A 21,524-nucleotide genomic window follows, 5' to 3' on the forward strand; every position below is an offset into this window, starting at 1 on the left:
GGGCTTCACGGCTTCTGCAGAGGACAGATACCAAGGAGATGCAAACACAGGTTTTATTTATTTTGACCGCTCTCTGAAGGTGTGCGGCATCCCACCTCCTCTCTGCTCCAATGGGAAATCATTCCTTATATCCTGGAATTAAAAGGAAAGCTATAAAAACCCCTGTGTTTTTCAATTACTCTTGGGGTTTGGGTATTTTTTCCCCCTCTTCTGAAGGAAAATACCTCCTAACAGGGATCCACGTCAAGGCTCGCTCCTGCCCGCTGAATGCTTTTTCAGCTGCGGCTCCGTTTCAGAGCCGTACGTAGGAGCGCGGTTCCCACGCAGCCCCGCGCTCCCCGGGGAGGTCTCCCTGGCCGCGGCAGGGTCCTGGGAGGAGGAGGGGAGAGGGGAGATGGGGGGGTGAAGGAAAGCATCTCCTGGGCATCGGTGCTTAATGCACTGAGGGGTTTCTGGGACCTGGGAACCACCCATCACCCCACCGAGTGTGTTAGCCAGCTATCGTCTCCTCCAGGCTCATCTGCCAAGCCCCGCGTGGACCCAATGGGGTGGCAAGTGCTGGTGCTCACCGGAGGCTCATTTGAGCCAAGACAGGGTCTTTTTAGGACATGGCAAACCTTGGAAATACAAAAGGGTGCAAAAAGGGCAGGAGAGGAGAGAGCACCACCACTGCACGGCGATGCCAGGCTTGCAGAGGTCTTCTCCATTAGCAAAACTCCATAAGCAGATGAGCCGTTCTCATGAGATACCATCCCCTAGCATCAAAGGTCGTTAGCCTCCACACCAGCTCTGGGGACGGCTGGAGAACGTAGAGGTCCCCTCTACTGCGGCTGGGAGACCTACGGGGACCAGGGCAGCAGCAAACCCAGCCCATGGCTCAGCTGGTTTCCCATCCGTGGGGCAGGCTTCGGGCTGCCCGTGCCGTCCCAGCCGAGACGGAGCGGAAGAGAATACCAGCTGGGATGGCTCAAATACCTCCGCTGCTGACCCTCGCCAAGTTCTCAGCATTTTCAAAACAGTTACCGCATTTGAGAAAAAAACCCACACAACACAACCACAAACCAAAACAAACAAGAAAAGCCCAGCTCGCATCCACGTCCAGATTGAAAACCCCTTGATGCATCTTGTCCCCATTTGCCCTCTGCCAGGCCAGGCCACCACCCCGCTGTCACCCCCGGGATGGGGACCGCAGCCGGTGGAGGTGCAGGTCTGATGGTGGCACGGGGGAGGCAGGGGACGCTGGTGGACCTCCCCCAGTTCTACACCGTGCTGCAGCATTAGCTGAGCATCGTTCCTATCCTCGGGCGGACCGTTAGCAGAAAGCCCATCAAGTCAAATCCTTGTTCCCTCCCTAGACGAAGCCAATTAACATTTCACGCTGTCTTCTCCTAACTGAAGGCAGCACATGGAAGCAGGCTGCTTTAAAACCATTTTAAGTTGAACAAACAGCTTAAACCCTCCATTAAAATAAAGTTAAAGTAATTCTGTTACTAAAATATTTATGACAGGCTCCTGTGGCTAACCCGGGACAGCTGAACTTGGCAGGCTCTCTCCTTCCCTCCAGCTCTGAAACCACCAAGCGATACAACCTCTCCCCCCCACCTTCACACGCTGTTTTTTTGACAGGTTTACAAAGAGACTTGCCGACAAAATGCAAAAGGTTTTAAGATTTGAAGTGTAGCACCTGGGGGAAAGAGCAGGTCTTGGCAGGCACTGTTGAGTATAGCACGGATGCTCCCAAAAGGAGTAATTTGTTGCATCCGTTAATCCAGACCATGATACAGAAAGTAACACAAGATAATTTTAGGTGCGCAGGGAGGAAAAAAGACACAGTTCTTACCTCTGTGGGGAAAAAATGATGAGCCAGGACCAAGCAAATCTCTAACGAGAGCGAGAGGCTGCTCAGCCTCTGCGTGGTGAGTGGGCACGACGCTGCAAATGTGCTTCGCTCCAACAGAATGTAGCCCTCAACGTTACTGGCACCAGCACAGCACCGTTATCTTCCCCTTTCAATCTTCACGGTGCTTACTCTGCCAAAGATTACAGTTCGAGGCGAAGCGATCTATCTAATCACAGTTTAACCTTTTGCAAGTTTCTTTTTAAGGTGACATCATCTTGGCAAGGATGAACGTAACGAAAAGCTGTCTGTAGAATGGACTTGCCTTATAAGGGCCGTATCAAAAATAAAAGCTTGTATAACCAAGGGAAAGCTGGAGGAAAAACAAGAAGAGCCTGTGAGCTCCCCAGGAATATCTCCCTTGGCCACATTTTCCTTTTCAATGCCATTAAAGAAGAGAAGGTGTAAAGCATCCCTGGGTATGGATGGGTCGAGACCCCCAAAACCTGGATGCCAAGTTTCCTCGTTGCATCCAGGCGAGGATGAAGGCATGGAGGGCTGTACCCTCCTGCTGGTGTTTGGCACCTACCTAGAGATACAGGGAGAAGGGACACGGTGTTTTCACTCGATGGCAGTACGTTGGGCTGGGAGATCGTTTGGAAGGATACAATGGAAAAACGGTACTAATGCAACTAATTAAGGATTCTCTCTGCTAGGTTGTGCCAGTTGGCATTTTCACAGGAAAAGACACAAATACATTTCAGAAGAATCCCTCCAACCATCTTTACTCAAAGAAATTACATCTGTATCTAATTCACAGGAAAATAATACACTTTAATGTGAAAACACTGTCCACTGTTCCACTGCCAAGCCAAGAGACACATCTCGTAAGGTGATCTGGATCTCCCACTCTCCGTCCTTCAGTTACATACAAAAATTCCACCAGGCATCCAGATTTTCCTGATCCTGACATTCATGCTTAATTTCACTTGGTGCCACTGCCTCCACAGTTTAGGGAAGAATCCCCTGAATGTTCCTGATTTGGGAAGAGCACGAGGGCAGCCAAGCCATTCCCCATCTCTCTGTTCTGATTTCATTAAATTCCCCGAGCGCAAACCCTCGCATAAGCCATTTTTCATTCACTGGATAAACTTCATGTATTTCTAGAGCAAGGGCAGCCTGTTTTCTTTCCTTACCCTCATTGAATTGTGTATTTTTCTCAAGTTTCTGGCTTAAAAGGAGAAGCTGTGATCGGACTGGATTTCAGTTACAATATTCAACCATGACTAAGGCAGCTGAGACTCTTCCCAAGCAAGGACCAACAAATGTTTCTGCAGGAGCCTTCAGTTTTTATGAAGACAATCTCTTCTGTTAATTTATACAATCTTTTAAGAATCCACATTTGATTGTAGTCGAAAACACGACACCCATCACCCCAGGTGGAGGGAGAAAACCGTGGTTTGGGTTTTGCAAAGTCTAAGCCGAAGGCGGTTTGGATCTTATTGCATCTAATCTAAACAGCTGAGATGATCAAGGGTGGAGGTGCGTGGGTGAAGAGAGAAACACTCCTGCTAAAAAGCCTTTGCCTTAGTACAGCGACAAACAAACTTATGATGGATGTCCGTAAAATGAGATGAGGCACCAAGCCGGTGCTTTGAAGGTTTGTGCCCGGTGAGCCGTGCTGCTCGGGGTGGGGATGGAGCAGCAGAAGGGTAAGCGCGTGCCGACCCACCCGAGTCCTTCGGGGTCCGGTCTGGAGAGGGGAAGCTGTGACTGGGGTCCAGGATGCTGGTCACTGGGCTTTCATCACGAGCTCTTCCAGCGCCTTCTCCCTCTGATTCCCACAAAGCAAAAGAACTTCTTTGATTTCATTTTGCTGGAAACCCATATCGTTAAACTGAGCTAACAAATGCAAGAATTCAGCTGCCTGGGGGAAGAAGGAAGAGAAAGGAGTGATGTTATCATGGGGTTTTAAGGATGGATTTAGCGTAGAGTTGCAGCAGAAACAGCGTTGGGTGACGAGGCTGCAGGCAGACGACCTGGCCGGGTTGTATTACCGCTGAAGGGCACTCCCGGTGCCACTGCCGACAGCAGCGCAAGGGGACACACTGCCAGCATTTAAAAGTGTGCCTTTACATCAACTTTTTAAATAAGAAATATTTACTAAAGTCAGCCTCTAGCTTCACTTATTCCTTATAAAGTCTAATATGAATTCCATGCAAGTGTTTGCCTGTGTTATAAAGAGACGGGGGAAAGGCAGTGAGTGCAAGCTGGAATTAATTTGTCCTGCTTTCCCCCTTGCTCAGGCTGGGCCCCAGCACCACAACATCTCCCGGAGCCGCGTCCTCAATAAATAACCCCCCGCCTGACACCCAGACCCGGGCGCCTTCCCGCTGCCACAGCCCTACGGAGCGGTGAGCCAGCAATCCTACGTGCCGTCGGCATCACGTCAAACAGCGCCAGCCCAAATTTCAAGCAGCTTTTCTCCCACCCCGGCTCTTCACTACTCCCAGGAGGAGACTGGGGATGGAGACCAACACCCGGCGTGCCACCACGGTTCTTCTCCGGGGGGGGTGAATGCAAAGGGGGAGCCGGGAGGGAGGTAGCGAGCGTGGGTGCTGGTGGGCTCAGGGTGGGGGATTCCCCGCGCAGGGGCTGAGCAAGCATCGTGCGTGCACGGCGGGGTGAGAGGACGGATGGAGAAGAGCGACGGAGCGCGTGTCCTTCCCGGGGGGGTCCTTACGGTGATGCTGCCCCAGGCAGTGTCAGAAAAATCTGACCTTTTTCTCCGAGTACTGGAACATTTCCATGGCCTCCTCCACCTGCCCTTCCTCATAGCCCTGCTTCAGCAGCCGGTCACAGGCACCCAGGTAGCTCAGGAACTGCAGAAGAAGACAACCAGGGTTAATCCAACCTCGCAGGCATGGGGTACAAGTGCCTTCAGGAGCCCACCTTGCCACCTTCCAGGGACCTGCTCGTGGGGAGGGCCTGGGGCACAACTGTCCTGCTGGCTCCTGCCGGATGCTTGGCCAGGGCGGTCTGTCTGTCAGCAGGAATCCCACCGCGAGAAGACAATGTCTTGGTGTCCCCCCCCCTCCAAGGGTGGGAATGGGAACAAAGCGGAGGGAGGACGAGGAGCAAACCAAACATCTGAACCATCTGAGATACAAAGCGGTGACCTCCAGGCTGGAGGATGAAGCAGAGCCTACCCCGGTGAGATGTCTACCCTCAGCCGACCCCGCATCCCTTTGATGCGCCGGAGTTCAGGCGCCTGCGGGTTCGCTCCAGGGTCCAAGCACAAAACCTACCCCAGGGGAGACCCGTGTGCTGTCATTACTGAAAGTAAACAGTTATTTTTGGCTTTTCTCGTTGTTCTTGGAGTGCTGACAGCACTATTCCCAGTGGTATCTTTTAAATACCACGAGAATCATTCACTGTCCAAAAACATATGGGACAGACAATAATAAATGAGCTATACAATAGCAGGGGGAACAAAAACATCTCACGGGCCTCCCCGAAGCCATGCCGTCTTCATCCAAGGAGAAGCTGATTCATATCTCCCCGGATCCACCAGCGCACAGACCTCCACCCTCCCCAGCACCGCCGTAGCCAAGGAGAAGGATTCAGTAAAAGACCATAAAACATATGAAAAAGCCAAAAAAGTTCCTCGAAATGTTGAGCTGATCTAGTTTGGCTGAAGAGCAGAGTAAAAACTTCAAGAAATGTCAGCCTTAAGGAGCAGCTTATTAACTCAAAAATTAGATAGTCATTGGCATTCATAACCTGTTTTTATTTTCCTCGTTACCTGACTAATACCCCAGATCATTGCTGTGTTTTCTTGCCCTGGCGCAGCAGGGACAGCCGCTCACCGCCCTCACGGCCAGTCCTGGCAGCCTGGCGTGCTGTTCAAGCCCAGCATGAAATTGGTGCTGTTGTCAACTCAATGATTTTTATCACAAAAAAAATAATATAGATATCTCCCCTGAAGACTAAACAAAAACAGGTTTTTAAATACTATGATCTGCTAAACCCCTGGGTCCGGTACCAGCCCCACGCCTCGCTGGGGACGAGGAGGTGCCACTGTCCTCTTGAAGCTCCTTCTCCCCTTGTAGCTCTCAAGGAGGCTCCTTATTCCACTTAGACGTGAAGTTCCTCCAGGGCAGGCACCCCTGGAGAGCTCGGCTTTATCTGCTACGCAGTCAACCCAACAACCTCATCAAAAACTGCTTGTGTGGGAAGAGACTTCCAGGCTCTGCTAGATCAGTAACCTCCTGATTGATCTCTTCCCTCATTTGCTGCTACTTGATGTTATGTGCAGCAATGTAGCTTTTCACATCAGAGACGGGCATGTGCAGTGACGTAAAGGAAATCCCTCCTCCGGTGGGTTTTGTCTTCCATGTCCCTGTACTACTTCGGCTGACGCCCGTTGGAAAGGCCCGTCCCCATGAGATCCTCGCTTCAGGAGCTCCCACAGCTGGCTGCTTAAGAAGAGCGAAGTCTTACCACCAACCACTTCACCAACCCACCTGGACCATGGGGACCATGCTGCTAGCATGGAAGAAACCACGAGCAAACACCACCAAAGATCCAAATGCTGATTTCATGGTGGAGGAACAGGGTAAACATCTCCCCAGTCTTGCAGCAGGGTGCAAGCCAGGGACACGCAAAGCTGGTGGGCACTACCGCTCGGGCGCTGAGCCTCCAGGGACAGAGGCTCTCTGGGCGGGTAGGGACATCCCAGTCAGCATCCCAGTGGACAGCCCTGCTCAGCTCACTGCCGCAAATGCCACCACTGAGAACGCAACTTATACAAGCGTTGGAGAGGCTCGGGGAGCCACCACCAGTGGGGACGGCTGATGCGAGGCTTGTAGGAAGCGCTGAAGACCTAGATCGTCACTTGGGGTTAGACAGCGAGTTCTTTTGGAGGAGGAAAGGGGCAGGAGCACATTATGGAAGCACAGCTGAGCATATATTTTGCTGTATTATTGACTTCACAAAAGTCCAACAGACCACAGGAAGAGGCTCCCCATCGTGCATGGCCAGGAGGTGGCCGGCACAGTAGGCTGTGTCCCGTGGTGAACGCCCTGCTCTGAACCCCATGCTTACGGCTATTTGGGGAGATGATGCCGACCAGCTGCAGCCACCTGTCACGTCTCAGCTCACACGTACATTGAGAGCTCCATGGATCAACGATGCATTTTTGATTGATCAATGACCATTGATCAAAATGCAATGATGCATTTTTGGTTTAGCTCTTGGCTATGACATCCTAGATGATGAACCTCTGGGCCGTTGGGTCAACTAACCCTGCTTGAGCCTTTTAGAGAGGCTCTTCCACCAAAATCGAGAAGGCTTCGCGTCCTTAAGGCAGCAGACTTGCCTTCTCCACCAAACGTGGACTCTGCCAGTTTGACTTGACACTGCAAAGAAATTGAGCAATTTTTGGCTACCATCTGGTACCACAATCAATCTTCACAGTTGAAGCTGTCATCGTCACACACTGAAACCCCACGTGACACCAGCAAGCAATGAAGAGTGCCCACAGCTCTTGTTTTTAACTTGAGTTGAAACATCTTTTCCAGGAAGGTTTAGCCTAATTTGGTAGTTTTGTACTTGTAAGAGCCGCACGAAGGGCTAGGCTTTACATTTTATCTTGGCTGTATTGGGCATAAATGGGAAATATGGGAACTGCTAGTGAAGAAGGCACAGGATATAAGGCAGACCTTGTATTTTGGTGCATTCATCTCTTCTCCAAGGGAATGGGAGTCCTGGTGTTTATACAGAAGGGAGCAGACTGTACCCATTTCCATCCTTAGTAAGATGCATTGCTTCTTCATATTGAAGACAGCAGTTGCTACAAGACACCCTTGCACGGCTCTGTGCAAAGAACGTGGGCTGGGCTCTGCCCTTCTCCCTCTGCCTAGATGAAACCTTTATGAATTGAAGAAATAAAGCTTCCCTTCCCACCTCGGCTTGCAGCGACGCTTGCCTGAAACACCAGCGAGGGTCTGGGGAGGCTGGTCCAGCCAGGGGTGACTCAGGAGGGAGCCAGAAGCTGCAGGATGACTCAACCGCAGAGCAGCTTCGTGCACCAACCAGACGGGTAAGAGCTGGCCCACGCAGCACAGGCAGCTCCCCGGGAGCACGGGAAGGAGACCGGCACCCGACAGCGGCTGCTCTGTGCCGTGCCTGCTCACACCTCTGCCCGGGGTCTGTTCCTGCTCCCTGGCACGACAGCCCGGAGGACATTCCTCTTGCTAAGCTGCAATCAAGCCCCTTCTCTCTCTGCAAGAGCTGATAATTTAGCCCTATTAAATCCTGCGCCGGCATGGGCAGGTCCAGCCCCAAGCTTGCCAAGCCAGAGCGTCAGAGCCAGCAGCATCCCTCACAGCACGGATGCTCCGAGCCCATCTGGACCACGGGGGGTTTGTCTGGACAAGCAGAGACCTCGGGAATTGGGATGCAGTACAGCGGGCTGCGACGTACGCAGATACCAGGGATAGGAAGAGGTTGTATGTTAATTATTTTCAATAAATTCCAGGTTATTATAAAGGGTTCCTCAGGAAAAGAGCTCTGGTACCCAGCTGCAATGCTTGCACGGAGTCCCTGGTTGCTTCAACTCAGGGAACTGGTGTTTTGGAGAGAGCCCAGACAAATTTCCGAGGTATTCGTACAGTCCTGCTCTGACAGGATGAGCCATGGCAATAATCATATGAATCTAACAGCGCGGAAAAAACGATGTGCAAAAAGTTTCCATATACGGGGGCAAAATTTGTACTTCAAAAGGACACCATGCTCCATACAACAGATTGAACAGATAACATTACCCGGCCGTTATTACTCGCTGAAAAGCTGAGGGCGACTCATTGCTATTTTATTACAGCAAAAGTGCAGACGTGTGATCTCATGGAAAACCCTGTCAACTGAGCTCTGATACCAAAGTGGGAAACCCAAGGCCATCAGAAGTCCACCCCAAGCAAGACAGCCATCCCCTTCTCTACGAAAATCAAGTTTTTCTTTACCAAAAGCTTTCCGCGGTGCCGTGCCAGTTCCACCAACCTGACTTAAGCTTTGCCTTCCAGTCTTCTGGAGGGTGAGGATGGCTTTGCGGGTGGGGTAGCCCAAGGCTATAACGGGTTCGATGAGGTCTCGCTCCTCTTGGCTCAGCGCCGAGAGCAGGTCAGCCGCCGAATCCGGCTGGGATCTGTGGGAACTGAGAGGTCGCGCAGGCGTGGAGGCAGGCGTGGAGGCAGGGGGGAGGCAGGCGTAGGGGCTGAGGGACTAAAAGAAAAAAAAGCAGATGGTGTTCTTGCTCCAGCTCATGAAACGATGTTAAACGACCCAGGCTGAAGCAATGCTTTCTAGCGCCGGCAGTTACCTCGCTCTCTCCAGAAGAGGAAAATTCCCATACACGGAACAAACCCCCTTGGGCATCAAAGGAGACCAGACTTAATTAAATCCGGGCTCAGCTACAGGTACAGATCAGAGAAAACAGCGCTCAGGAGAGTTCATGGGGCAAAGCAAAAGCAGCTTCCTTTCCCTGGTCACATCTCCAGCAATAAATGCCATCCTATACCGGCCAAGCGAGAGGCAGCGCTGCCTGCGGGCAGGTGATGCAGCAGCCTGGGCAGGAGGATGCTCCCCTGATGCCCCAGTTACGCCCGTGATGTTTACCAGGTGTATTTAGGCTTCTCTTACAAAGCCATCTCCAGAAATGACCTTGCAGATAGAAACGCTCGCTTGAGTATGAGGCTTTAGTATTTGGCATGATCCATTTGTAACAGCAGCCGAGCAGGGTGGGTGATGGATTAGTAATTAGTTGCAACAGCTGTTTAGTGTATAAATACACATGGGCATTTAATCTTTCCTTAATTACCCTATGTCTAATGCAACTACATATAAATAACCTGGCCTTTCATGTGTCCCGATGGTTTTAATTGTGGGTTTTCAGTAATTCATCTCCTAAATCTCTCAAGCAGCTGGGTGAGATGTGATTTCTTAAAAAACATGGCACAGTTCAGATTTAAGGTGACAGAAAGCAATATTTACTCCATCACTTCACATCACTGTCTCCATCATTAAACAATTTGTATTTCTAATAGGACTGTAAAATATAAAGTTTCCTAGGCTTTTAACAGACAGCCTTTGCCACAGAGGAGGACACCAATATTGCAAGAGGAGTCAGGTGAAGTGGCCTTTTCCAGCTACAAAACAGGGTGAAGGAGGGCAGTGAGCACGGGGACAGGTAATGAGGGAGACCCAGGGCAGCGGGGACGCAGAAACAGCCCGGTTTTGTCTCCGTTCAAGCCCCAGCTTCTCTTCTGCCAGGAGGCGCATCTGTGATGGCTGTAAGGGGCGTTTCCCCATAAACCCTGTTTATATCTGTTAAAGAGGGAAAATGGAGAGGAAAGAGGGAAAAAACTTATTTCACTTGGTTTTTTAAGCGTTTCAGTTGAAAATCAAGTAAGATGCCTTGATTGTCAGGAAAAACAGAGATGTTTTGGTTAGGACAGAGCAAGTAAACGTCCTCCCAGAAAGCTTGCCTTTAAACCCTGGCAAAAAAAAAAAAACCCTTCCTTCACTTCTTATGAAAACTCGTCAGCAATTTCTCATGGGTTTAGTGTTCCCAAAGCCCCATTTTGGTTCCATTTTGGTGGCCCGACCCCAGCAAACGGGACCGATTCAACACCTTCCACCCCGCTCCTGTTTCAGCGACAAGCAAAGGGCTACCAGAAGAAAACACCTCACCGGCACCGTGGGCTTATGCCGTTTGATCGGGGGGATCGGCGCGGCCACAGCCGGAGGAGCGGGCACCAAGGTCCCCAGCTGGGACATGTCCGGGGCTGGACCGTACTTGACGCCGCGGCTGGTGCAGGGACGCTGGGGGAGCGGCCGTGGCACCGGGACCCCTCTGCTTTCCTCGACGGCTCTGTTCAAAGGATGCACCAAAGCAGCCAGCTTCCTCCTGGCCACTTCCAGCTCGTTCTTCATGTTGTTAAAGATCACCATGGATCTTCTCTGCTTGCTCGGATCCGAGCTGGCTGGGTTGTGGCTGCCATTCTCCGGTGAGGGCTCCAGCAAGCCAGGCGATGTCTTTGGTCGGGTCTGGTAAAAGCTGGGACGCGGAGCCACACCTCTCCCAGCGTTTCTCCTCCTGGAAACCCTTTCATCCTTGTCGTTCTCTTCCCAGGAAGTCGAGGAGTACTCGTCGTCCTCTGAGTACTCGTCCTCCTCCGAGTGCCAGGTCTCGCTCTCTGTGTCGGACAAGGCACCTCTGCCCTTGGCGTGCCCGTAGCTGCCGTCGGCAGCGCTCAGGCTGATGCAGCGCCGCACCGCCCCGTCCCGCGCTCTCCCCCCGTAGCTGTCGGTGGGGTCCACCAGCAGCAGCCAGCACGGCGGAGCCGTGGGGACGACTTCAGAGGTGACCCGATGCTGGGAGGTTTGCTGCTGAGAGGCCACCTCGACCCAGTAAAGCACTTTTCTTTCCAGCGAGAAGTCGTGCTGCGGAAGAGGGAGAAGCAGCTGGTGAAGGCATCTGAAACACAGGGCAGGGAGCAAACCACGCGCTTCACGAGGGCTTAAGGGCTGCATCCTTCCCATATCGGCTCCTATTTCCCCGAGCATCGGGGCTGGCTGCGGGCATTAGGGCCATAGGATTGGGCAGTGCCAGCCTCATCCCTATAGGGAATCCCCCAAATTTATACTTGAAAAAAATCTGGCTATGAAGTTATTGCTATTTTGAGTTGTAGCTACAATTCTTTTGATAGGTGTCTTACGCTCAGAGGTGGTTTTGTGTCAGTTTGGCTGCTGTGGAAGGGGACAGCACCCGTTAGTGGCACCTGGCAGAGCCACATGGGGCACGGGGACTCAGGAGCCACCGGGGGGGAAATGCCACCATGGGCAGAGGCAGGACCAGCCACGGGAGTCTCCGCCGGCGCCAGGGGCTCGGCCGGTCCCCAGAGTCGTCATTTCCACGTAGTCCGGCTTAAAATATAAGCATGTTTGAGACTGAAATCTGAGGGTTTTCCTGGAACAAACAAGCCTTGCCCGTCCCAGAGCTCTCCAAACAAGGCCTCCTCCGGACAGACAGGCAAGTACATTCACAGCCCAGGAATGCTGTTTTTACTGCTCCTTGCCACTTGTAGGCTGTGGACCCAAACCAACCTCCCCGAGGAAAATACCACCACGTGCCTCCAGAAGGATCAGCCCGGACCGCCAGCGCAATCGCTCGGCCTCTGCGGGGAGCAGTGACGCATCCCTGACCAGGGAGAAACCCAGGGCTGGGGGTTTCCCGGGATAGGACGGGGTGGTGGACCACCTCAGCTGGTGCATGGGGATGCAGACCATCACCTGCCTTTACACGGGTGGCAAAAAATGTGTGCATTAAAATTTCCTTCGGAGGAATTGCTTAAAATGAACAACACGGCAACTTTTCACGTTAAACGCGTCCTGCGGATTCGGGATGTGTCATTTTTGGGGGAGGGATGAGCAAGGCTGAGCTAGCAAAAAGCCAGATGTGGGGTTTACTGCTGGTTCATCCACCACCAGGAGCGAGCAGGGGCTGTTTGGGATCACCCAGATCGCCTTCCCCCCATGAAGTGCACTGACCCCATCTACGGGTGAGACTATTTAAGGCTAAACACGCAAAGTATTGCTGAAATCGTCTTTGACTGGACCTGTGCTAGCGCTACCCGTAAGCCCGGAGAGCTGACGCCATGCCTTCAGCGCAGTGGTACAGGGAAAGGCTTCCTACCCCCTTCCAGAGCACAGATAGCTCCTCCAAATCGCTGGGCCGGCATTTAAAATTGGTGACAAAGCTGTTATAGCAATAGGTGTAGATTCAAAAGCAGTTTAGGAACGAGCAATGTGGAAGATCACAAAGTGCCACAGGGTATTTTTAATATATATATACATATTTTATATATATGTTGCCAGCACAGGTAGCGTTGCCTGCTTACATCTCTGTTAGATTTATTAATAAATATTTAATAAATATTATTAATAAATGAGATGGTGATGATTGCAGACTAGAAAACAATCACAGAGCAGAGCCCAGAAAGACCCAACCCTCCTGCTTGGATGGGATTAAAAAAAACCAACCCCAAACCTATCCCTTCCTCACTCCCACCCACCACAAATCGTCCTCGCCTCCTCCCACTCCTGCAAACTAGACAATTAAGAGGAGATCAATTAGGAGGAGAGGTTTCCCTTCCCTTCTTTCACAAGAAAAGGCAAACACCGCTGACATCCCTTTGAGCATCCCCCCCAGAAGCGAATCCGGGCGCGGATGCAGGCGGAGGTGACTCACCATGGTGCTCATGAGGATGTCGGCGCAGTCGGGGAGGTCGATGGCTGGGGCGGTCATTAAAGCGTTTTCTCCCCCTGAGTCCCCGTCGAGGCTCCTGGCCGTCCGGAAGGGAACTTCATCCAGGTAGCTCATCGCTGCTGTCTGATTTCTTGCTGCCAGAGAAAGGGATGAAACAAAGCTGTAGAAGGCAGGACTAGCACCTTTAAAGTTGGGTGGAAGGAGGGAAAGATGAGCTATTTCAAGTGACACCGGTAAAAGGAACGCAGCCCTTAGAGACGCTGCCAGCCAAGTAAAAACCACTGTGTGCAAAATCTTAATTACTGATACCGGGAAGATTTGCCTGAACTAACCTTTGCTATTCCGAGCTTGAGCCAGGAGGACCTGACCAAGCTTACAGCTTCATTTGGCAGACATCCTGAGCATTTTTCTCCTCCGCTTCCACCTCCATGCATGCCCCGCTGCTTTCCATCCCTCCTCCCGCCTCTCCCTCTCCCTCCGCTGCCCATCGCACGCTCCCTTTCCCAAGCTGGGAACAGACCAAACACTTTTTCCAGTTACAGAGGCAGAAACCGCAGCCAAGGAAGACACCTCGCAGGTCTCCTCTCTCTGCATGACCCAAGAGCACCCGTGGTCACGGAGCTCATGCATGCGGCCACGTGCTGCTAAGCCATCACACGGAGCAGCCCGGCGGGGGCGAGGGCAGCCCCTCCAGCGCCGCAGCAGCTTACCGCGAGCCAAACAAGGAGGCTGGTGCATCAGGCAAGCTTTGGTGTTAGAGGGATATCGAAGGAGCCATTTTAAGGCCAGATTAGCTTTTTAAGAACCATCGAGTCATTTTAAGTGTGGTGATGTTTTTTAGATCAGGAATAGCAGGGGAGAAAAAAATTTCTGATGAACTGGGAATGGCGGCATGGAAAATATTACTGCAGTAGCGTAGCCATCAGCTCTGTATAAATGTCTCAATTTAGTAAAAAGTCACTACAGCTGCATGAAGCCTCGAGTCCTCAGCTTCCCAACGACAACAGCAAGCAAAATAATTTCCTTTATATATTGTCAATTGGCTAGAGCTAATGGTCAGTAATCCATCAAGCTCTGGTACCCGCAGCCCATGCGTGCTCATCCCGAAGCAGCAGCTCTCAGCAGCCATTCCCAGGACACAGACAGTAAACACTTGGTGACATCCCTAAGTGCTTTTCCTGATCTTTTTTCCCTTTAAAAAGAAATGGCTTCTATGACAATGAGGATAAACACTCCACAAAAAGAAAATAAGCAGATGAATGTATGGAGGAAAGCTGCCTGTTAGTTTAATGCAAAAATAAGGGTCTATAATGGGAAATGGCATTCAAGGTCATTTCTTACGTTAGCAAAGGACTAACAAACTGCCTCTAGACCACAAAGGAAGAGCGACAGGCACACTCACTCGGTTCAACTCAGTTGCTCCTAGAATTACAAAAGCTGTCGCTCGCCTGCTTATGCCAGGAGCCTTAAATACCCGGGGCTGGAGCACAGGGAGAGCCCCTAACCAGCTTTGCGGCTCCGCACATGTACTGCCGCTAACACGCGACACCCGCAACGTGTCGGGAGCCTGCAAGGAGCCAGGCCATCTGCTCCCCAGCCTAAGAGGGCTCAGCGTAAGTTATAATCCATGTCAGCACCAAAAAAGACAACATGTGAAAACATCTTTTAAGGGAAGCCACCTTCCCGCAGCTTTCTCCAAGTTCTCCGCGTGGCCGTGCAGCCCCTGCCTGCAAGGGGGACAGACCCTCCTCGCAGCTTACGCTGTAAATCAGCTCTTCCCAAAAGCTGTGCAGTGCAAAGATGCGACGGAAAAGAGTATCTCGTCATCCGTCACCTAGAACAGCTTTTCTTGGTTTTAAACGCCACTTGAAGGGATGGAGATGGGTAGTGAATGTGTCTGAAGTCACGGTGAAGAAAATACGGACATATTATGGTACCATACCTCACTGTATTTCACCGCATAAATACTGTGCTCTGAGAAAGGCTCCCACTAGTGTTAATTCCCCAAACCGCTATTTAGAAAAAATAGTAGTACATTGGGGTGAGGAGCGATGACAACGGAAGTGCTACTAGACAAGAATAAAAGAGGGTCAGTCGTAAACACCAACTTACACCAGAAAGCAACTCCTACAAAGGTTCTGACCTCATCTGCTTCACGCCGGCCCTGCCCGCTTTCACAGCAAAGACACAGGCTGGCAAACGAACAAATTCGCATCAGGAAGAGGATGTGCCTTAAAAGCACAAGAAACCTGAACTGCACTGGGACCAGGGAAGGAATAGGATGCAAATGAGCCTTGGCAACTCATAGCCAACCCCTCTTTTCTTCTGAGCTATAATAATGTTTTAAAACTTAAAAATAGTAAGAAATACTATACTCAGACAAATTTGAATCTTAAATCTTGAATACGCAAGGATTTTTGAAGAATGAATACCCTGTCTCCATGTATTTTATGAGTTAAGACTTTAAACATTCCTCTCCCATCTGTGGCTTCAACACCTTCCTCACTAAAAATATAAAACATTTTAATTCAGACGTCGTTATACAAGAGCAAGAATGTAGAACAAACCACAGAAAGCTTGAGGGATTGAAACATACCTAAACGTACATCACCCCCTGGCATTTTCAAGTCCTATTTTTATTAACAATATGAAGTTATCCTTACCGTCAGACAAAATCATGGAGCTCTTCTCCCAGGGAGAACAGGGTTGCTTCTCCGCTGCCTGCTTATCTACTGTTCAGTCCTTTAAATTCTTGCCGTGTCGGACAAGCATCTGACTTTGACAGTTCTAAGATTATCGTAGCTTAAGGAGTTAGCCTGTCCCATCAGACGTGCTGATGGGATAAGGAGCCTAACTATTTAAGCAGAGCATCCTCCGGTCACTAAGCTTCCGGAACTGAAAGCGTTGTTTCTGCAATTGTTTTTATGCTATTTGAACTTTGCTTTTTCATCAGGTAAGACTCCCCATGATCTGACCCAGCCATAGGTCCTGGAGTAACGAGATGCTAGAAGTGACAGTAGGGATGGGAGGATGTACGGACGTGCAAATCAGAACCCCTACCTCCAGAGACTTCACGGTAATCTGCATTTTGGGGTGCTATAGGTAAGCGATATACACGTGAGCAAGAACTGCAAACTTCGGCACCCACATTAATTCTAACTCTAGCAAAAATGACTGGTTCGTGTGCTCTTACTAACAGAAATCAATGCAAAGCTTCAGCCAAGAACTATTAACATTACATATTAGGCCCAAGTGTTGAATTTAGGTCATTACATGTTGCCTTCTCCATGAATTACACAATGTTGTGATGCAAAGAGGTAAGGAATTGGAGAGATTAAATCCATTCCCACACATCAGGGCTAAGCAAAAATAACGACTGCAGCTCTGGAAAGATGCCACAGCAATCTGCGTAGACCAGCAAAGCCCCAAACCCATACGGCCCGTCACTGTTTCAAGCAAACTGTCCAGAACACGGAAGGCTTCAAAATCAGCTGCCTCTGTTACCTTGTAGGAGGGAGAAGTTCCTTCACACAAACCTTGTGCCAGCAATTCTCTCCACATTGGAGTCATATTTGATGCCAAGTACTAAAACAAATCTCTCCCTCGGAGTAAAAACGCTTCAAGCAAAAAAAAAAAAAAAATCAAATTCATTTTCTCTGTTTATTCTGAACAAAAAAAACAACTTACAAAATAGAGCTGCGTTTTTTAATCCAATATTATACACACGATCTGTCCCTATACAAAAATAGCTATATAGGCAAAAACAATTACAGTAGGTTAGACTTCAGATTTTATTGTTTTTTTTCCAGCAGACTTATTCATCAAATTTATATATATTCACACGGCTGCCTGACCTATTTCACCACAACTGGGAATTTTTTCCATGTTGTGGTACTGGTTTTAGTCCACAAAAGTAAAATGTCAACAGCTGCTTTAATCAACCTTGAAAAACTCTGTCTTGTTTGTACTTCAGAATTTGTTTAAACTTGTAATAGGTTTGTTTCTACACAAAAAAATACAGTAACTATTTTGACAGTGATGCTTGACATGCTTCATTTAGGAAGAAAAACATGTTTACTAATGATTTCTCTTTTTTTTTAAACTACTTTATTTCTGGAGATTTCATCATCTGGATTTAGGCTTATAAAGATAAAAGCCACTAAAAATAGGATGTTAATACTGGCACAAATACCCTTGTCAGCAATGTTTCGTTATTAAGATTGAGATTTGTTAACTAAAACTCGCAGTGGGATTGTAATTCCATACCACGAGAGGCCTAGCAGCTTTGGGCTTGCTCAGGTCTTTCCCTGCAGAGTCAGATGGCAAAAACAGTTCTTACACTTTCCTTCAAGACATTCCAGCACCTGGCTACCGAAACAGAGCATGAGACTTCCTCTTTGGACCCTCTCATATTTACACACACAATTATAATGAAACATTCCTCCAACGTTACAATAATTTATTACTAAATTATCTGACAGCAGTGGCCCAAGTGTCATTTGTGGGGAGACTCGGAAGAACCCATCCTGGAGGGATGCAGCTTCCTTCAGGGTGATCAGCTGGCACCAAGTACTGATCCCATTCATGCCTTTAACAAAGAAAGCGTTGTTTGAGAGGAGAGCTGGTATGAGTTTGGTAGTAAGATTTATTATATACCCACGCAAGTATTTTTCCATACTGATCAATACACAAAACACTATAAATCGCACTCTGAAAGTTGTTTTTCAAAACACAAATGTGAAAATTATATGTACTATTCTATTAAATGGAATGGTTACGCATGGAAGTGCACTCTGCCTCACACAGGCATCTGTTGGATACAACTCTATCAAGCGAGAAGCTTGATCCTTAGCTGAAAAAAAACAGGACAATTCACTGCATAACCATATTTGGAAGTTAATGAACCAAAAGGGACCACAATTTTACAATCTCAACAAACAGTACTTGTCACCTTTGATAATAAAATAAAGACTTTGTTTGTTTTACCTGATCTGGATTAGAGCTGCTACAGAATGCTCAGCTTGTAAGTAATATTCTCTGAAGGGCTGCAATAGATGGGCTAGAGGAAATTCATCTGTTAAAACACAAACATAGAAATCGTTCCATAAACCAGAAAGACCTTCCATTCTAGTAAGTCTTACAAGCCCCTAATTTGCCAACTCATTTGCTGCTCCCCAGCTATAACTTGAAATCACTTCCCTATGTAATATATTAAGGACTATTTACGTGTTTTGCACGTCTCCTCATCCTTACCAGAGCTGTCAGAGGCAAGTCAAGACTAGCAAAACTTTTCTTGCCTCCATCCCCTAAACAAGGGGAACATATGGACACTGAATCTTTACAGATTACGAGCCGCACTTTCCGAATCACCAGACTAAAGCATCTGTTGGGTGCTGGAAGTCTTCAATCTATTCTGTTTATTCTCACTTCAGCTTAATCTACAACCTCTCCTTGCAAAACATTATGAAATTGGCTTGAGATATACTGCAGTCTACGCTGAAGAGCTAAACGGTTCTTCTTACACCACATGTGTTAACAGCACACTACGTTTATTCCACCTTTTCCTCAGAGCATAAATTACTCCAGCGGAAGATTCCTTTCTCAGCTATTTTTGTGCCTGCATTTTAAAGCCAGTGTCTATGAGATGGGGGTGTGGTGTGGAAAAATACCGTTAAGTATGGCATGCAGAATTTACCTGGATCCCCAAACAGCTTGGAATCAATTTCGAGTTTCTGCTGTAGTAGTTTTTCCCTTTCCTTCTTCTGTTTCTTTTCCATTTCTCTCTTCCTTTCCTCTTCCTGTTCTCCCTCCAACATAACTCTTAATGCTCTCTCCTCAGCTTCATACAGCTCTGTGCGATTTTTGAGCAACGTTTTGAGACTCTCCACCTGATTTTCAAATGCTTCGTCTGCCGAGGGGGGTGGACAAACACCTAAACAGAAAGAGAATTAATTTTAAATTTTCAAATTCAAAAAGGGCTCTGTTATCAGACTTGAGAGTGGAGCTGGCAAAATCTCAGAGGAACATGAGCTTAATCTCAGTAACAATTATCTCACTGGAATAATTCTTCTATCAAGAAAGAGCTTGGAAATGTAGGAACACAACCACTGTATTCAGCATTTTATAGCTATTCTTGCATAACAATGTAACTAAAATCACTAATAAAGAAACAGCTTTTTTAAGCTGCACCTTGCTAGTCAGCACCAGGCATGCACATCATCTTATTTCCTGTGTGCGCAATTAAAAAAGTTTGGTAAAAATCTCGTAATTAACCTTTCCTGCCAGCGGCCTCTTTTCTTAGTTTCCGAAGCTTTTCTAATGCGCGCAGGATGTCCACCATCCTCTTTGTGTCTGCTTGTTTCTTCCGTACTTCAGATAAGACACTGTCTGCAGCAGCCTTAAGTTCTCGTTCCTATGAAAGAAAGAAAAAAACCAGACACAATGTGTGAAATATCCCACATAGACAAGAATGAAATAGTACTTTCAAAAAGCTTAGCGAAGCGCTGGAGATCAGAATAACTTCCTAGTAACACAGCCATAGCAAGTTAACCAAACCATCCAACCTTGCCTTTCTATGAAAAAGCTAAAACATGATAGACTTCAGGAAACAAAAAAAGAATGCTGAGCAACTCATAAATCTGGGCCAAATGGCTAATGAATTCATAAAGCCTGATAACCTTTAACCACAGAAAGTTAGGAAAAACATTAACAATAAACATAAACCATCCCGATTCTACAGCTTGGCAATTAAAGACCATTAACGTCCCACAGTCTGAACACAAAACCTTTCCCAACAGCTGCTCTGTACCACCCCAGTGGCAGACCCAGCACCCCAAGCAGAAGGGCAGCTCTTTAGCCAACAGCCAGCACAAAGGTGCCTACAGCACTTCCCAGCAAGCCTAATTCGAGGTTTTTTTTTTTCTTTGGAGCCGGTGAGACTAAAAAGCTTGCAAACAACAAGCTTTGCAAGGATGAAGCCAGCAGGCAGGGCTTATGGTTACTGAAATGGTGCTGACCACCATAGGGCAGCTGTGAGCAGCGTGGGGCAGGCTGACCGCTTGGGACCAGAGAGGAAGACCTCCACACGCAACCAAGAGTTCAGAAACCACTTAAACCCCGACTGTCAAGGCCTAAGGCGTGAGTGTGGCAAAACTGAGATGCCCACCAAGGCTTTTAAGGAAGAAGCCGGGCTGCAGGCGTTTGAAACAGCGCATCTCCAAGCAAGCCGAACCCACGCAGCACCCAGGTGGCACCTACTGAACCGCAGGGGCCAAAGCCAGGTGCCGGGCAGGCACGGCCTGCCCTGAGCCCGTTACCGGCAGGTCTCCCCCGGCTCCGCCACGCTGCCCTGCGCCCCAGAGGGACGCGCAGGAGTCCCCGGGAGGCCACAGTGCAGCTGCGGGAGGCAGGATCAGGCCGCTCGGGGCCGTACCCGGTTCTTCTCCTCCACCTCCTGGATGCACTTGGCCCTCCACTGGTCGATCTTGGCCTCCCGCTCGGCGGCCCGGGCCGCCTCCTCCTCCTTGGCCGCCTTGGCTTCTTGCTTCCTCCGCTGCAGCCGCAGCCTCCTCTTCCTCGCCCTCTCGGCCTTCCTCCGCAGCGCCTCCCGGTAGCCGGGCTCCCTCAGGGGCCGCACGACCTCCCGCAGCTCCTGCCGCGCCGTCTCCGCCTCCTCCCGCGCCTGGGCCCAGCCCGCCTCGTCCCCCTCGGCCTCCCGCCGCCGCAGGGCCCGGCAGAGCGCGGCCAGCCGCGCCACCAGCCCCAGCGCCTCCACCGCCAGCCCCCGGGCGCTGCTGGGGCTGGCGGCGGCGGGCGGCGGCGGCGGCGGCGGCGGGAGGGCGGCCCGGCGCCGGCCCAGGAACTGCGACAGCCACAGTTCGTCTTGCTGCCGCTGCGCCGCCGCCGCCTCCTCCTCAGCCACCGGCCGCGGCAGGAACGGAGGAGCCGCGGGGAAGTAGGGGCCGCCGCCCGGCGGGAAGCGCGGCCCCGCGTCGCCCTCAGGCCCGGCTGGCGGCGGCGGCAGCGGCGGCAGGAGGAAGGGCGGGGGGGCCGCCGCTGCCGCCGCCGCCGCCACCGCGAAGGGCCCCGGGCGGGCGGCGGGGCCGGGGAAGGGCGCGGCGGGCGGCGGGAAGGGCCCCGCCGGCGGCGGGAAGGCCCGGAACGGCGGCGGCGGGAAGCGCCCGCCGAAGGGCGGCGGCTGCGCCATGCTGCCGCCTCGGCCCACCTGCCGCCCGCGCCGCAGCGCCCCCTGGCGGCCGGGAGGAGCCGCCGCCCGGCCCCGCCCCCCCCCCCCGCGCGTGCCGCTGTACCCTTCTCCTCCAGAGCTCCACGTGGCAGACAAAAAAAAAAGCCTCAAAAGCT

At 50.4% G+C, this 21,524-nt stretch overlaps 2 protein-coding genes across 8 annotated transcripts; both read right to left on the reverse strand.

Annotated features, from left to right (window-relative positions):
• Positions 1 to 1,462: 1,462 nt before the first annotated feature.
• On the reverse strand, positions 1,463 to 16,781 carry UBAP1L (ubiquitin associated protein 1 like). 7 transcript variants are annotated; one of them, XM_075159793.1, is made up of 6 exons: positions 14,843 to 15,805; positions 13,146 to 13,297; positions 10,586 to 11,338; positions 8,897 to 9,118; positions 4,618 to 4,719; positions 1,463 to 3,764 (listed from the first exon to the last, which is right to left on the reverse strand). In XM_075159793.1, exons 1-6 carry the CDS (start codon positions 14,988 to 14,990, stop codon positions 3,630 to 3,632), a joined length of 1,512 nt encoding a protein of 503 aa, XP_075015894.1. In that variant the 5' UTR covers positions 14,991 to 15,805; the 3' UTR covers positions 1,463 to 3,629. The 7 variants fall into 7 exon arrangements, with proteins under 7 accessions (XP_075015894.1, XP_075015895.1, XP_075015893.1 ...); XM_075159794.1 differs by lacking the exons at positions 1,463 to 3,764; positions 14,843 to 15,805 and adding exons at positions 7,827 to 8,131; positions 16,700 to 16,781 and having other exon boundaries at positions 4,629 to 4,719; XM_075159792.1 differs by lacking the exons at positions 1,463 to 3,764; positions 14,843 to 15,805 and adding exons at positions 7,827 to 8,131; positions 16,700 to 16,779 and having other exon boundaries at positions 4,629 to 4,719; positions 13,146 to 13,345.
• A 32-nt stretch (positions 16,782 to 16,813) lies between these two features.
• PDCD7 (programmed cell death 7) lies at positions 16,814 to 21,398 on the reverse strand. The gene is made up of 5 exons (XM_075159800.1): positions 20,596 to 21,398; positions 19,437 to 19,575; positions 18,859 to 19,095; positions 18,150 to 18,237; positions 16,814 to 17,751 (listed from the first exon to the last, which is right to left on the reverse strand). The coding sequence occupies exons 1-5, from the start codon at positions 21,367 to 21,369 to the stop codon at positions 17,634 to 17,636; spliced, it is 1,356 nt and encodes a 451-aa protein (XP_075015901.1). The 5' UTR covers positions 21,370 to 21,398; the 3' UTR covers positions 16,814 to 17,633.
• Between the last annotated feature and the right edge of the window lie 126 nt (positions 21,399 to 21,524).

Source organism: Calonectris borealis, chromosome 11 (assembly GCF_964195595.1).
Source record: "Calonectris borealis chromosome 11, bCalBor7.hap1.2, whole genome shotgun sequence".
NCBI classification, from domain to species: domain Eukaryota; kingdom Metazoa; phylum Chordata; class Aves; order Procellariiformes; family Procellariidae; genus Calonectris; species Calonectris borealis.